At 37.2% G+C, this 17,723-nt stretch overlaps 1 protein-coding gene across 1 annotated transcript in view; it reads left to right on the forward strand.

Annotated features, from left to right (window-relative positions):
• The window catches only part of LOC132153206 (potassium voltage-gated channel subfamily H member 7-like), a 101,100-nt gene that overhangs the window by 79,186 nt on the left and 4,191 nt on the right, over window positions 1-17,723 (forward strand). The window contains exons 10-13 of the mRNA XM_059562549.1: window positions 977-1,182; window positions 1,266-1,350; window positions 8,882-9,097; window positions 14,311-14,476. Of these exons, the coding sequence (XP_059418532.1) occupies window positions 977-1,182; window positions 1,266-1,350; window positions 8,882-9,097; window positions 14,311-14,476 (673 nt within the window). The remainder of the gene's footprint in view (window positions 1-976; window positions 1,183-1,265; window positions 1,351-8,881; window positions 9,098-14,310; window positions 14,477-17,723) is intronic.

Here is a 17,723-nt window from a genome sequence, read left to right on the forward strand (position 1 = left end):
GTTTATGGAGAGTTAAGGTGAACATAATCTACTGTTCCACTAAAAACATTTTAAATCAAAAGAACAAGTAAATTCCTGTATTCTCGTGGTTTCTGCAGGCTTTATGAAGGTACATTTAAGGCTTTAAAAAGAAAATGCAAGAAATAAATTAAACACAATATGTCAGTATGTCCTCTAAATGTAAATGTATATATACTGAATTGTATTAGCAGCACTTCAAAGTTTAAAAGTACAACTTCAAACCAGTGTTATTTAAGTTTTACTGAGATGGTGAGATTATTTTTAAAAATTTTATTTTTGAATTAAATGTAAAAGTTTTAGTAGTTTTATGTTTTGTCAGTTTTATATGTCAATATACTTTTTATTAATTTTTATCTCAGTTTAAATTTTAGTACATTTAGCTTAACTAAATTCAAATAAGATATGTTGGCTTGGTAATTATAAATAATAAATACAATAAATTAAAGGTATTATTTATTTTTGTATGTTTTCAGTTTTCAATTTCTGAAAACTTTAATAAAAGACATAATATATTTACTTTGCAACTCAAGTAATTGTACCTTGATTTAAGGAGAAGAAGAAACCCTGACGATGAATCCTTTAAAGAAATGCAAGAGACCAACTAGTTGTTATTCAATAGGAGGTCGAGAAGAGAGCATATACTGTGGCTGACATCATCTGATTCATAATCTCTGCAGAGAGAGCGAGCGATTATAATCCAGCCTGCACAGATTCTGACCTAAACTGACCCCGCTTGCACAGACAAGTTTAGAGACACAACCAACATCTGAAATCTCATGCAGATTTATGCAGACGCATGCTTTCAAATGCAATACAGAGCGACCTCTGAGGAGCACAGCGTGATGTGGCTTCTGTGACACAGCAGTTGTGCAAATGATCAACGACATGTCCAAACATATCATGCATCTGTATACATGATATGCCAAACCTGAATGTGTCTGAATGTGTTCTCCAGGTAAGAATGACATATTTGGCGAGATGATCCATCTGTACGCGAAGCCTGGGAAGTCGAACGCAGATGTGCGAGCGCTCAGCTACTGCGACCTGCACACCATCCAGAGAGAGGAGCTCCTGGTGGTTTTGGACATGTATCCAGAGTTTGCTGACTATTTCCTCACCAATCTGGAGCTGACCTTTAACCTACGGGACGAGAATTCAAAGGTACTTCCCATCAACAGTTAGAAATTATGCATAAAAAAAATAGATGAAATGAATGCGTGCTGTTGTTGGGATCTTCTGCTCAGGCCACATATTCACCAGCCAGTGATTCAGACGGAGAGGAGACCAAGAGTCAAAGGAAGATCTCCTTTAAGCGTAAACCATCCAAAGGTGACTATGATCTATTTATTAATTACAGTATATTACACCATGACATTTTTGCAGAAACTTGAGGGTCAAATGGTTACAATTTCTAGTTTCAGTTCCAATTAGTAGATAACACTCATTACAAAATACACCACAATGTAAAATTTGAAGAAATTTTTTCAAGTTTATTGATTGACAGCTCTCCATGTTGAGAGAAAAATGTTACTGTACTTTAGTGTTAATTTCGTCAGACGAGACGAAATATGTTCGTCAACAACCTTTTTTTTCATGACTAAGACGAGACGATGACAAGACTGCACCACTGTCCAAAAACGCTGACTAAGACTAAATTAACATGCATTATTGTTGACGAAAAAAGACGAGACAGAAATGTTTTGCAAAAAATAAAAACTAAGATAAAATCTCTCTTCATTTTCGTCTACAATCATCTCTGCTTTTTCATCAACTGTTACGCCTTTAAAAATTCAGAACGAGTTTGCGGCTTCCCGCTGTTGCTCAAGTTACAGGTCTAATTCTCCTGTTGCTGCAACACAAAACTGCTGAACGCACAACACCCAAAGCGAACACGAGTGATGAGCAAGCGACGACGACATGCTAGGTCGAAGGAAGAGGTTCGATATTTGGTCACATTTTAAGTACAATGATACTGACAAAAAGTCAGAACGTGTCATCATAACTGATGGGAAACACTGCGGACAAAGAATTTCGGGGAAAAAAGAAAATAGTGCGCTCCGTCTCTACGGTTAGAATCCTGTGTGTTCATGGCAACGCTCTGTTTTTCATGGCAACGGTGTGTTATTGTTTGCAGCGGTCTGTTATCAAGAAATAAAATAGTTTGTGTGCGTAACGTTAGAAAGAATTCGTTCACACGGCGCTCAAAAAAAAAAAAAATCCTGGTCGCAAGTCCACCATCTAGGCAGGCTTTTTGTGTTAGATTATATTTCCTGTCGCTGCACAGGCTCGCTCTGACAGCTTATGTCCCGATGACCGGTCCGTTGCATTACGATTAAAAGCAGTATCAATAAAGTAAAAAATCTGATGTGCAGTCAAGCTCGAGTGTATGCACTGTTTAAACAAGTGTTCTCACTGATACTTTTGTGATTCGCAGAGTTTTTTTTTATTTTTTTATTTTGAATAACCCTCAATGGTTTGGATTTTGCTTTCTGTTGCAGCAGTAGTAACAACAGAACTGTTAATTGTTGAGCCTAGTTAAAAAGCCTTGTTAAATCTTATTTGTTATTTCCCAAGATCAACCTAGACTGTAAATAGGTTGTATTTTAGGCCCACAGTAAAGTAGGCTTATTCTTTTCAGTTTTTCTGAGTATATTTATTTTATTTCTGATTTGAACAGAAACATGAGACACAAGGCAACCAAAACAGTTTTAAAAACCTTTGTAACTTAAGTTGTCAGTCGGAGTCTGTTGGGCCCCAGCTTTTGAATTGTGTTGGTTAAAATAAAATACTCTTCAGAACAGGTTAATCATTTGTGAATGTGTCTCCTAAATCAGAAATTGAAAACCAGACACGTTTAACATTTGCATTCAACAAGTGTATTTTATCAGGTAATTATGACATTTAAACTTTTTTTAGTGAAATGTTTATAAGTAATAATCTCAGTAATAATGTGTTATTTAAAAAAAAAAAAGACTACATTTTTTTCTTACTAAAACTAGACTAAAATATATTGTTCTTTTTGACTAAAACTAGACTAAAATTAAAAGACTTTTAGTCGACTAAAACTTGACTAAGATACCTTGAGTTTTCTTTTGACTAAAACTAGACTAAAATGACAAGACTTTTAGTCGACTAAAACTTGACTAACAAAAAAAGATATGTGAATGACTAAATATGACTAAAACTAACAAGGACATTTGGCACAAGACTAAGACTAAGACTAAATTAAAAATAGGTGACGAAATTAACACTACTGTACTTCTAAAATAAATATGAATATGCATTAATTAATCTCACTCACAAAAAGAAAATAAAATAGAAATACGACGCAAATCTACAATAATTAATTGTTAAACATACTAATGAGCAAAAAATATTCTAGACAAATATTTGTGTCTTTTTTATTGCTGAGGTTTGTTGAAATTCTTCTGCATTCTACTGTACGGATGTAAATTTACTTTTCCTTCAGCCTGAGGCGTATTCATTTCACTTTTGGTGTGAAAAGTCTTTTATGTTTGCCAAAAATAGAACTTTTTTATTTTAAAAACAAACAAGCAAGCCCTGTCCAGATTTAAAAAGTAGCGAGAGAGAGAGAGAGAGAGAGAAAGAGAGAGAGACTTTAAATCTTGATTATAAATCATGAACTATGTCTACAAGCATACAGTGATGGCATATCCATTAAGCATTACAGAAATGCTGTTTTTACTGATTGTTGTTTTAGTATAGTATACAAGACTAAGACATTTAGGGCTCAGAGAAAGTTTTTATGATCAGTGAGGTATAAAAACGAAATGGTGTTTCCAGTCACTGTCTCAGTACATTAAGCAGCGTTAAGCTGTTTGCTTATAATCGACGTCTGTGAGGTCAAAAATTATTCACATCAAATATCAGAATCAGAATCAGAATTAGAATGAGCTTTATTGCCAGGTATGTTTACACATACGAGGAATTTGTTTTCGTGACAGAAGCTCCGCAGTACAACAGAATGACAGCGACAGAACATAAAACACATAATAAAAGAATATAAAAATACAAAAAATACAAATAAGTAGATAAGAAATGACAATATACAAATTGACAATTGTAGGCAGGTATATTCCAAAAATGCAGTTATGTATGTACATGTATATTATGTGCAAAATTTAAGTGTATACTAAGTATGTGTGTTAGATAAATGAAGTGTATGTGTATATAAATATAAAGTGCAGTGTGTTCAGTGTGTATCAGCTGTTCATAAGATGGATTGCCTGAGGGAAGAAACTGTTCCTGTGTCTGGTCGTTCTGGTGCTCAGTGCTCTGTAGCGTCGACCAGATGGCAACAGTTCAAAGAGGGAGTGTGCTGGATGTGAGGGGTCCAGAGTGATTTTAACAGCCCTTTTGCTCACTCTGGATAAGTACAGTTCTTGAATAGATGGGAGGGTTGTACCGATAATTCGCTCAGCAGTCCGGACTACCCTCTGTAGTCTTCTGAGGTCAGATTTAGAAGCTGAGCTGAACCAGACAGTTACTGAAGTGCAGAGGATGGATTCGATGATGGTGGAGTAGAACTGTTTCAGCAGATCCTGTGGCAGGTTAAACTTCCTCAGCTGGCGAAGGAAGTACAACCTCTGCTGGGCCATTTTCACAATGGAGTCAATGTGAATGTCCCACTTCAGGTCCTGAGAGATAGTGGTGCCCAGGAACCTGAATGACTCCACTGCAGTCACAGTGCTGTTCATGATGGTGAGTGGGGGGAGTGCAGGAGGGTTTCTCTTGAAGTCCATGATCATCTCCACTGTTTTGAGCGTGTTAAGCTCCAGGTTGTTGAGAGTGCACCAGACAGCCAGCTCTTTAACCTCCTGCCTGTAAGCAGACTCGTCACCGTCCTGAATGAGGCCGATGAGTGTGGTGTCGTCTGCAAACTTCAGGAGCTTGACAGAGGGGACCTTAGATGTGCAGTCATTAGTGTACAGGGAGAAGAGCAGTGGGGAGAGAACGCAGCCCTGGGGAGCTCCGGTGCTGATTGTACGGGTGCTGGATGTGTATTTTCCCAGCCTCACTAGCTGCTACCTGTCTGTCAGGAAGCTGTTGATCCACTGACAGACGGAGGTGGGCACGGAGAGCTGAGTTAGTTTGGGCAGGAGGAGGTTTGGCATGATCGTGTTAAAAGCCGAGCTGAAGTCCACAAACAGGATCCTCACATAGGTTCCCGGTCTGTCTAGGTGTTGCAGAACAATGCAGTCCAATGTTTACTGCATCGTCCACAGACCTGTTTGCTCTGTAGGCAAACTGAAGAGGATCCAGCAAGGGTCCAGTGATGTCCTTCAGGTGAGCCAGCACCAGTTTTTCAAATGACTTCATGACTACGGATGTTAAAGCCACAGGCCTGTAGTCATTTAGTCCTGTAATTTTGGGTTTCTTTGGGATGGGGATGATGGTGGAGCGTTTGAAGCATGAAGGGACTTCGCACAGCTCCAGCGATCTGTTGAAGATCTTTGTGAAGATGGGGGCCAGCTGGCCAGCACAGGATTTCAGACAGGCTGCTGTAACACAATCTGGGCCTGGTGCTTTTTTCCTTTTCTGCTTCCGGAAGACCTGGCGCACCGCATCCTCGCTGATCTGTATTGCAGGTGTGGGGGAGAGGGGGGATGAAGGAGGTGTGAATGGTGAGAGCGCTTGATTGGAGAGGTGTTCAGGGCGGGTTGCAGGAGCTGTTAATGGTGTGAACGGTTGTTTGGAGAGGTGTACAGGATGGGTTGCAGGAGTTGTGAATGGTTGTGTGGGGAGGCGTTCAGGGCAGGTGATGGGTGTTCTTTCAAACCTGCAGTAGAACTCGTTCAGATCATCTGCCAGTCGTTGATTCTCCACAGTGCTGGGGGGTGGTGTCTTGTAATTGGTGATCTTCTTTAGACTTTTCCACACTGATGCTGAGTCGTTCGAAGTGAACCGAGTCCTTATTTTTTCAGAATAATTCCTCTTTGCCACTCTGATCTCCTTTTCCAGTGTGTATTTAGCCTGTTTATACAAGACATTGTCCCCCTTCACGTAAGCATCTTCTTTGGTCTGACGGAGCTGTCTGAGTTTTGCAGTGAACCACGGTTTGTCATTGTTGTAATTTAGTTGAGTCTTGGTAGGAATACACATATCCTCACAGAAATTGATATATGATGTTACGGTCTCTGTGAGTTCGTCCAGATCGGTGGTAGCAGCTTCAAAAATACTCCAGTCAGTGAGGTCAAAACAAGATTGTAAATCCTGCTCTGCTTCATTAGTCCATCTTTTTACAGTCCTTAATACAGGTTTAGCTGATTTTAGTTTCTGCCTGTAGGTCGGTATAAGATGAACCAGAAGGTGATCAGAACGTCCCAAAGCTGCTCGTGGAACAGAGTGAAATGCATCCTTTATTGTTGTGTAGCAGTGATCCAATATATTACTGTCTCTGTTGGGACAGGTAACATGCTGTCTGTATTTTGGCAGTTCACGGGAGAGATTGGCTTTATTAAAGTCCCCAAGAATGATTAAAACAGAGTCCGGGTGTTGTTGTTCTGTGTCTGTGATCTGATCGGCGAGTTTCTGTAAAGCCAGGCTTACTTGCGCCTGCGGAGGGATGTAAACACTAACCAGAATGAACGAGTGAAACTCCCGCGGCGAATAGAACGGCTTGCAGTTGACAAACTGCATTTCTAGATTAGGACAGCACATCTTCTTTAACACAGTTACATCTGTACACCACCGTTCATTGATGTAAAAGCATGTCCCGCCACCGCGCGATTTCCCCGTTGATTCTGCGTCGCGATCCGCTCTAAACAGCTGAAAGCCCGGCAGATGGAGCGCGCTGTCCGGTATGGCGTCATTCAGCCAGGTTTCCGTGAAACACAGAGCAGCAGAGTGTGTGAAATCCTTATTTGTCCGAGAAAGCAGAAGGAGTTCGTCCGTTTTGTTGGGTAGAGAGCGTAGATTTGCGAGATGGATGCTAGGCAACGGCGTTCGAAATCCGCGCTTCCTGAGTCTGACGAGCGCGCCAGCACGCTTTCCCCGTCTGCGCGTCCTGAAGCGTTTGATCAGCGCCGCTGCTCCTCCGATAACAATATTCAATAAAACGTCTGAATAATTGAAATCCGGAAAAACATCTTGTGGTGCGTTCTGCCGAATGTTCAGCAGTTCATCCCTGGTGAAACTGATTGCAGGAATATAACTAAAGACAGGACAAACTAACAAAAAGACAAAAACATATGCAGAGCACGTCACGGAGGCAGCCATCCTGTACCGGCGCCAAGTGACAGTATTTCTTTAAATACAAATATAACAAATATATTGTCTTTCTCCTTGGAATACAAAGTGGATTATTTTTATGACCATAAATTTGCTTTTCTCGGGTCGTTGTAGTTGTGCCTTTAAGCCATGCTTAGTGTTTTTCCACGTAAAGCATTTTAAAAAGTCCTCACAGTGTTTTAAGAGCTCACTAGATATAGATGTTCATAATGATTATAGCTGTAAAAAAATATTGCTGTAGGATTGCTTATATATATATATTAGTGCTGTCAATCGATTAAAAACTTTAACTAGATTAATCACACATTTTTTCTGTGATTAATCGCAATTAATCGCAATAAAAAAATAAATGTTTTGTATGTTTTTAATATATTTTTTTATGTAATAATTTGACAGTTAAATTTAAATACTTGTTTAAATGACATCTTTTTATGAATGAAGGCCAGTATTACTGATATTAATACAGTTTTTTTTTTACATTTATTATTAGGCTTCAAAAATATAACAGTTTTTAATTTAAGTAAACTTAAAACAATGCTTACATAATAAATGTCATGTTTACTCCTGCCCTTCCTGTCTTAACAGTTAGGAAATATACAGAAATTTAATAAAGTTATCAAAGTTATATGCAGTCTGCACTGCATAAACTATAAATTAAATAGTTAATCCTTATTAAAGCTACAAAAGTTATTTAGTCAAGAACAGCGAGTCATTTTCTCTGTTCCCTTTGTTCTTTAACTTTACTGACAGGAAGCTTTATTGGCTGCTGTCCCTTTAAGAGCAGACAGACACGCGGATCTCACCGTTTATATACGGTCTATGGATCTCGCCTCATTCTCTCACAACTCTTTTTGTTCATTTTAGACTTTATATAAATCATTTAAGATTGCTCTTATGAGGATAATCGACAAAACTGGCACTTTGGGATGTTTATTGTTAGTTCAAGCGCTTAAGAGAACTGGATTCTGGCGCCCTGTCTATGCATTGTGTGTGTGTGTGTGTGTGTATGTGTGTCACATAAGGGCATTAACAGACAGCGCATTCTCTTTTGTCTTGCCGTGCTTGAAATGTTTAAAAGCATTTAAATGAATAAGAGTGTGATCATATAATGTAAAGCTAGCCAACAGATGGCAGAAAATACGGATGCTGCGTTAATTGCGTTAAATATTTTGACACGTTAAACCAGACAAAAATTAATCGCATGCGTTAACGCGTTAACGTTGACAGCACTAATATATATATATATATATATATATATATATATATATATATATATATATTCTGAAGTAATTAAGGCTTTTATTCATCAAGGACACTGAATTGATCAAGAATATTGAACAGTAATGACATTTATCAAGTTAAAAAGGTTTCTATTTCAAATAAACACTGTTCTTTAAAATTATCGATTCATCAAAGAATCTTGAAAATTCGCAGTATTGGGGAAAGTTACTTTTAAAAGTAATGCATTACAATACTGCGTCATTACATAAAAAAATGTCTGGAGCTCATTCTGATTAAAAAAAATGTTTGGAGACTGTTTTGTGTTTTACCATGCAGTCTGTCCCAGAACTGATCTCAAGCATGTTTTGTACCTCTGATCGTCCCGTAGGAGGAAGCCTGAAGGAAACAGACAGCGAGTGCAGAAAAGAGCGGCGAGAGTCTCGTCTCAGCTCTAAGAGAAGCTCAGAGGACCGTCACACCTCTAGAGAGGAACACCAAAGGCTTCTGGGAGCAGGAATGATAGAGTTTCCCTCAGTGCAGAGCTACACCTCCACACCGGCCTGCAGTCCACCTGCTGAAGACATGGACAAAACTGCGTATGATGGTGAGGATCCAGTGCTAGTTCATCTTAACACTGTCCTTGTTTTTGGTTTCTGTGGCATAATGCTGACAAATGCACACAGTCTTAAATCGCTCAAATAAAGTGCATTCTATTTCTTTCTAAAATAAGTCCAATTTGGCCAGATGCACATGGCTGGGAATTGGAGTCAAAGTCAGTCAGAAACAGTAATCAAGTCTATAGGAAAACTGTGTTCATTATGTGGTCTGTTTGGGAGCCATCGCTCTCCTGTCTGTTCCCAAAAGCCCATTTTGCTTAATAAAGGTTTCAGTCGATCTCATCGAGTCTGACTTTTCAACCTCTTCAGTCAAACAGAAGAAGTTCCCTCAACTATAATGTAAGCAGCTCATCAGCTCATTAGTAGAGACTTTAAGACCTGACACATGCTAGAAAAGGTAAAGAGTTATGAGAAAATACGATGTGTGTCAGATCCGCATCATGTTCAGCAACCGCAGCTCTAAAAGCATCCAAAAAAAGCTCTTAACCAGCTGCTGTGATGTAGCTACACTTTTAGGCAGCTAAATATGACATTTATTATAATGGATTTATAATAAATGAAGATTGTTCCAAGTTCATTTCAATTAGTTGTTATTTTTAATGTCTAATAAATGTTCAAATTGATAGCTCTCAATTATACTGTAATATTGAGTGGCTACAGTCAATGGTGAAATATTAGAAGAAGAAAAAAAAACTATTTCATAGAGACATCAGTAGTATTTATATCAGAAATACCGGCCTTCAGTCATAAAAAAGAGATGTCATTAAACAAATATTAAAAAAATATACTGTATTTATGTTGTTTCTACATTAACTGAAGATTGAATGTGAAATTATTGCAATTTAAAAGTATATTTAAAAACTTTAATGTTAGGTGTGACTAATCACGATTAATTATTTCAGAAAAATGTGCGATTAACTAGTTAATATTTTTTAATTGATCGACAGCACATATATACTTCATGGCATATTTAATAGCCAACTTATACTTTTATTTATTATTATTATTTTTTATTCTAACTGGATATTTTTTATCATCGATATTAACATTTTAATTGATCTTTTATTTTACGTGGAAATCATGAATTATTTTCACTTGTCTGTTGCTTTTTGATCTCATGTATGTCTAGAGATGCCCTTGATAAATGTACTTATCGTAATCCCTCAAGAACAATCTCGGACAAAAATAATAGTATTATGTAAAAAAAAAAGTAATTCGACCTTCAAATATTTTAAAATACTCCTTTTTTTGTGCTTTCAGCTTGATAGATGACTTCAAAACAAACAAACCATTGTACATCCGTCCTAAACTTTTCAGTTTCAGTCTTTGAAACAATGCTTGACAGGGTATAAAAGGGAAGCAGAGTGCAGACTCTTAAAACAAGTATTGATCGAATCATTCTGTTCCTAAATCCAGGCTGAAGCAGCATGATGAGTGAGTGAGAGAGAGAGAGAGAGAGAGAGAGAGAGAGAGAGAGAGAGAGAATTAGATACCATGATAAAACAGGGTCTTTCAGGAGCTTAAGGCTCAGTGTGGCCTGTTTTACAGGATTTTGGAAAATCCTCTGGGCAGCAACTCTTCCCTAACTCTCCTGAATGAGCACAAAGTGTTCCCTCCTGTGCTATACAGCCAAGCAAACCAATGCAAAATGACCTCCACATGCACAAACACACTCAACTCAACGTGATTGTCATGTCATTGAAATATTAAAGAAATAGTTCATGCAAATATTTCCCTTCATGCCCTTCAGAACTCGGGATGCTCTTTTCCATATGAATGAGGAACGAGAAAGTGTCAAAAAGGACAAAAATAAAATAAAAACATTTAGGAGTGATCTATACTAATATAGACTCACTAAAAAAAAATCCTTCCTTCATAATGTGGAGGCATCAAATTAAAAAGCTGTTCCTGGAAATATAAAAGGCAATTACAGTTGTGCTCATAAGTTTATACACACCTTGTAAAATCAATGATTTTTAATCATACATTTTAAAAAGCATAGAAATAATAATAATAAAAAAATTACAAAAGAGGGATCATTAAAGTTGCTTTTTTTATTATTACTTTTTAAAATACTGCCACAAAAAAATCTGCTTTTTGAATGTCCATTCATATTATTTTTAACTTGGTGGTTACATTAAGTGTCAGCCTATAGCTAATATTACTACAGTACCAATGTGCCATGTTAATAAAAGCCATTACAGTTGTGCTCACAGTTTGCACAATATCAGCAAAATATTAATAAAAAAGCATACAAATTACAAAAGAGGGATTAAAATAATTGATAGATAGATAGATAGATAGATAGATAGATAGATAGATAGATAGCAAAAAATATTATATATATTAAATATTTGACTGTTGCATGAAGAGTTTATAAATAAAAAGTAAATGAGAGAATTATTAATATATATTTTAAATACAGTAGCCATTTAATACAGTGAATATATAATTTATTGTCAGCTTTAGTGTGTTAAATGTTGGTAAATTTGCCAGTCGTGGATAAACCAAATCAAGCTCTTTCTGCAGACAATGTTCCTTTAAAATCTATTCATGGAATACACATAATACATGATTATGTACAATACTTCAGGTGTATGTTATGGACACACAGGTGCATTTTGTTGATGGCATTTTGAATGCACAGAGATACCGTGACGAGATCCTGAGGCCCATTGTTGTGTTATTCATCCACGACCATCACTTCAACAATATTTGAGAGAAATAGGCCTTTTGTGTACATAGAAAAAGTCTTAGATCTTTGAGTTCAGCTCATGAAAAATGGGGGCAAAAACAAAAGTGTTGCATTTATAATTTTGTTCAGTGTATATATAATAGTATCTCAATGATAAAATAACACTGGTGCAGACGCAACTGTAAGGAAGGCTGCTTTTTGTAGATTACAAATGCTGTGGTGCTTTGGATATTTTAAGCTTATCTATATGCTATTATACTTTTTAAAATAAGTTTTAGCAGATTTATACATATTTAAAAGGTATCTTCCAGGATGGTAAACCAAAACAATTGATGCTACATAGCTTCAAGGCTTTAAAAATGCCCCAACCTTCCATTTCAATCTGCACTTTTCTTGGTGCTTTTAAAGAAAAGCCTTGCCCATCGCCCTGTTCTGGTCTGGTCAGGCATCTTATCCATCTCCGACCATCCATGAAGGTGAATCTGTACCGGAGGAATCTAATTTCACAACACTGCTCATCTCTGGTTCCTCCACAGCCTCTGATCAGACAGAAATTGGCCGCAGCCGCTGTGATCAGCGTGTACTTCAGTTCTGGCTCTGGTAGGAGCAGGTGTGTCTGAGAGATAACCATTGGCTTTAGTGTTTCTATCAGTCTTGAGTCTCGCTGATAGTAAAAGTCACAGCAATATAACACCAATACAAGTGCTAACACAGAGACAGTGGCCCTTTACACGCATCTGAGACACCAACAATTTCTCGGTTTTCCTATGGGCCACAGGTGTGTTCTGTGGATCACAAACAACAGAGAGAATCAATGCTAACTGAAATTAAGAAATGCAATACTATAATCACTAAGATAAACAGACTTACCTACATTTTGGCTCTATAAAGCCTACTGTATCATATCTGATACCAAATTTCTGAGACCTCTAAATGATCAAAACGGCACACAATCTACTACACTACTACTAGTATTGTGCTAGTTACTAAGAAATAGTAACTAGTTACAGTTACTAGTTACTTCATTCAAAAAGTAACTCAATTACTTTGTTGATCACTTACACCAAAAGTAATGCATTACTGTTAAAAGTAACTTTTTAGTTACCTTTTTAAAGAACGTTCTTTAATGCTCCCATTAATGCGCTTTTATGCGTTATGGTCTATACAAACACAAAACTGACTTAAACAGAAAGTAATTTTTAAACACTTTTTTATTTAAGTCAGACCAGCACAAACTGAATACTGAATATCACAAGGATTTCTGAAATAAATAACAAAACACCTGAATAATATATTCAGAATCAAAAACTAAAGTGGCTTCTTCATCATAAAAGCTGTTGTGTTGAGCTCTTAAAAATGTTCCTTTCACAGCTTAAGTATGAAAACTATCAACAATGGACAACATGACATGAAAAATATTGAAATAAATAAATGAAAGCAAACTGAATTATTCAGAATCAATTTCGAGAAACTCAGCACCAAAAAACTGCTATATTTTTGACAACCATAAATTATAAGACACTTGCTGTAGACCCATTCCACATAATAATATTCATTTAAACTGTATGTTAACACGTAGGAGCTTGCTTTATGAATCCGTGAGTACATTTTACAAATCCGAGGGAACGGATTGCGAAAGTGTGCACGCGGATTATGAATTTGTGGGTACGGATTCAAAAACCGAGGGTACGGTTTACAAAATCTGAGCACACAGATTGGAAATTCGTGGGCTAGGATAGGACATTCGAACCAGAAAGACACAGCTTTCATTTGACTAAAAGGTTTTTGTCATTATGCTCAACTAAAGTGAAATAATGAGCATATTTCCACTTTGAGAAACTCGTGTTGCTCTCGCCTTGACTCGCCATGACTGCCGCACATACTTGAATAAACGGAAACACGTCCACAGTGCGTCTTCGTGTTTACAGTGGTTGGCATCCACCAATCCTACAATGCGTTGCTGCAAACAGGTTAGGCTGCACTTCAGTCAAAATTTATAATTTTTTTAAAAAGTAACAGACAATGCACCATATGGTAACGGTAACAGAGTTAATTTATTTAAAAAGTAATGTGTTACAGTATTAGTTACTGTCAAAAGTAACTGCGTTACAGTAACACGTTCCAAGTAATGCGTTACTGCCCAACACTGAATACTACTACAAAAGCCTTTCATTTTTTTACACATCTTCTGTCACCTGATATGATCGTCAACTGCTTGAAGATTTATTTGTTCATCTGTCAATCATTGTTTTGCATTGCATTGTTTTGAAAATAAAACTAAACGCATTAAAATGTCATCTTACCAAGGCATCATTGGAAATATAGAGTGAACTAATTATATTTATATAATTTTATATACATTTCATGGCTTTATAAGGCTTTTCTGCATAAAAGCCTGATGCATCAAATATACAAAAAAGTAAAAACTGAATGAAATAATGACAAATGAAGTATTATGCTGCAACACTTGGATGTGAACACAAATGCATGTGTGTATTGAAATAGCTGTTTTAGATATCCAGACTGATGGATGGTTAGCTGACAGTGTAAAAGCAGGCATGGACACGGCTGCGCAGGAGCAGCACGCAGCTGAAGATGATGATCTGGACTGTGACGTCACGTATGGAGAAGTGGAGCAGAGACTAGACCAACTGCAGGAACACCTGAGCAGGTAAAACCCAGATCAGGCTTCATTAGGAAACAGCTCTGGAAGAGCCATACTGAACTGAAAATGATTCCAAACAAACTTGTGATTGCACGTTCTATATTAATGTTTTTGTTACTATGGTTGATTTTCTTTTTAAAATGGGAAGTGAATGGCTGGAAAAGTGGCCATTGCATACCAGGACTGAGGCAGATCAATGACAAGGAAAAGGAACAGAAATCTGTGGCATCAGCTGAAAAAGAAAGTTTCATAGGTGGAGCATCACTTAAGTTCATTAACAATTTTGATTAAACTATAAATTGAATTACAGTGAGTATCATGCACAGTGTGTATGTGCACTATTAATTAATAAGTCTTTTGAAATAAGTTAATATATCTTCACCATTACAACACAACACTGTTACTGTATGATATAAAATGATAATGAATGTAATCATTTAAAAAAAATACATTAACATAATGTAATAGAGTACAGGATAATAATATAATATTTTAATGCATTTGAAAATATGAAATGTAACAATTTTATTAAACTAATAAAATATATAAAACAATTATTCAAACAAATTTAAAATGACTTTCAATTCATGTTGCATTGCTGTGCAGCATTAAATATCATTAAATATTATTGCTATCAAGCGCAAGGTTGGGGGTTCAATTACCCGGGAACACATGATAGGTAAAATTTATAGCCTGAATGCACTGTAAGTCGCTTTGGATAAAACCATCTGCTAAATGCATAAATTTTATTTAACTTAATTTAAATAAATTATTAGTGTCCCTTCAGTCACATAAGTATATTTAAGAAACATCTGAAATACTGTCTGCATCTGTGAGAGCTTTGTGAGTCCAGGGGATCCGTACACTACAACAAATTACACTAACCACATGCATGCCTGCAATAAACATAACTAAACAAAACACTGCTTGTGGTTATCATTCACATGCACATGAAAATTAGCCTCAGCTGACAAAACAAATTTAGATAACAGCAGTTAACGCCCGCACACACACACACACACACACACACAGTGGAGCAGCAGGGTGAGCAAAATCACAGCAGGTGGTATTTTTAGCTACAGTATAACACTGGCTTACAGAGAAAGATGCACCAGCAGCACAAATCCTGCATCTGCTGAGCTCCACATTGTATATCTTTAGAATCAGACGACAAGCTGACAAGCACAAGTACAGGTCATTATTACACACACACACACACACACACACACATAGATAGATAGATGGACAGACAGATGGATGGATGGTCATCCGTCTGTCATTCTATCTATCTATCTATCTATCTATCTATCTATCTATCTATCTATCTATCTATCTATCTATCTATCTATCTATCTATCTACAGAAACAAGAACAAGAATCAATGATATAGGGCTGCACAATTTATTGAATTTCCAAAGTATTTAGATTTCTTAAAGGGGTCATATGATGCGATTTCAAGTTTTCCTTTCTCTTTGGAGTGTTCCAAGCTCTTGGTGCATAAAGAAGATCTGTAAAGTTGCAAAGACTAAAGTCTCAAATCCAAAGAGATATTCTTTATAAAGCTTAAGGCTCATCCTCACACCCCTAAAACAGCTTGTTCTTACACGCCCCCACAGCTCTAAGTCACTATGTGGGAAGATTCGCAAAACGGCGTCCAAATGTTCATGAAAAAAATGATAGAGGCATAGAGGAGAAAATTTGTAGATTCACACTGAAGGCATCAAAACTATGAATTAACACATGTGGAATTATATATGGAATTATATACATAACAAAAAAGTGTGAAACAACTGAAAATATGTCATATTGTAGGTTCTTCAAAGTAGCCACCTTTTGCTTTGATTACTGCTTTGCACACTCTTGGCTTTCTCTTGATGAGCTTCAAGTGGTAGTCACCTGAAATGGTCTTCCAACAGTCTTGAAGGAGTTCCCCGAGAGATGCTTAGCACTTGTTGGCCCTTTTGCCTTCTGTCTGCGGTCCAGCTCACCCCTAAACCATCTCGATTGGGTTCAGGTCCGGTGACTGTGGAGGCCAGGTCATCTGGCGCAGAACCCCATCACTCTCCTTCTTGCTCAAATAGCCCTTGATGCCTTCAGTGTGACTCTACAATTTTCATAGTCATGAAAATAAAGAAAACTCTTTGAATGAGAAGGTGTGTCCAAACTTTTTGTCTGTACTGTATATATATTGTCATGAACTTGGAATAGAATCAGTCGGTGTCTCCTACATTTAATCCATGCTGTGTATTTCTGCACAAAAGATTACAGCTTCAGTTCCATTCGTGAAATCATTAGACATGCTGTGCTGAAACGCTAACCATCACGTTCAGCTCAGGAAATCATTTTGAGTTGGAGTGTTTTTGGACTGCGTGAGCATGAGATACAGAGGGAGCACTGCCAGCCTGCAGACTCCAAGAAAGAAGGGATCGTCTTATTCCTTTGTTTTCGGAGAGCTCCAGTTAATGACTCTCTGACTAGGTGTGTCTTACACACAGATTAAACACTTCTTATGATCTCACCGCTGAACTAGAGATCATACTCCCTCCGCACACGGCCATGACCTGGATGGAAAAACTTCATGTGTCAGTTTTTTAGGATTGTTAATGAAAGTGGCTGCTTCTGAAATGTTCATGGTTTCTATCGAGTATTTATTCTTGAAGCCTCACCAGAGCAGGAATGGTCTTGTATTGCGGTCATCCCTTTCTCTGCTCTGTCCTACAATCTAGGTCATTAATAACTTCCTCATGAAAGTTTAGCAGGTAAAGCGATGAACAAGAAATAAGTATTCAGATGTCAGATCAGTGCAAGGACTCCCCCTGCTGTACAACAACAGTCAACACACATCAACTGTGGACATTGTCAAATATACAGTATTAAGGAATCCTTTCATTGAACTGCTAAATAAAGACCTTACCCAATTAAAGACATTTACTGCAATCAGTGGCGTAGTTTGGCGGGGGGAGGTAACCCCCCCCCCCCCCCCCAATATTCAAATACATCAGTTACAACCCCCCCAATATTTCAACATGAAAATCACAGTAGATCAAATGAAAAATATAATATGAAAAAATAGAATTCATTTATTTTGTAAAAATACTTTTGTTCCTAATCAAATATGAGTATGTCATAATAAATCAGACAAAAAATACTCCCCCTCCATTGAACCGATTGGTAACGCCCAACCAATGAGTCGCACTTTCACCAAAACAAGCGAGTGGTGTTTGAATGGGAGAGCAGAGCACACAAAAATGAA

Source organism: Carassius carassius, chromosome 11 (genome assembly GCF_963082965.1).
Source record: "Carassius carassius chromosome 11, fCarCar2.1, whole genome shotgun sequence".
NCBI classification, from domain to species: domain Eukaryota; kingdom Metazoa; phylum Chordata; class Actinopteri; order Cypriniformes; family Cyprinidae; genus Carassius; species Carassius carassius.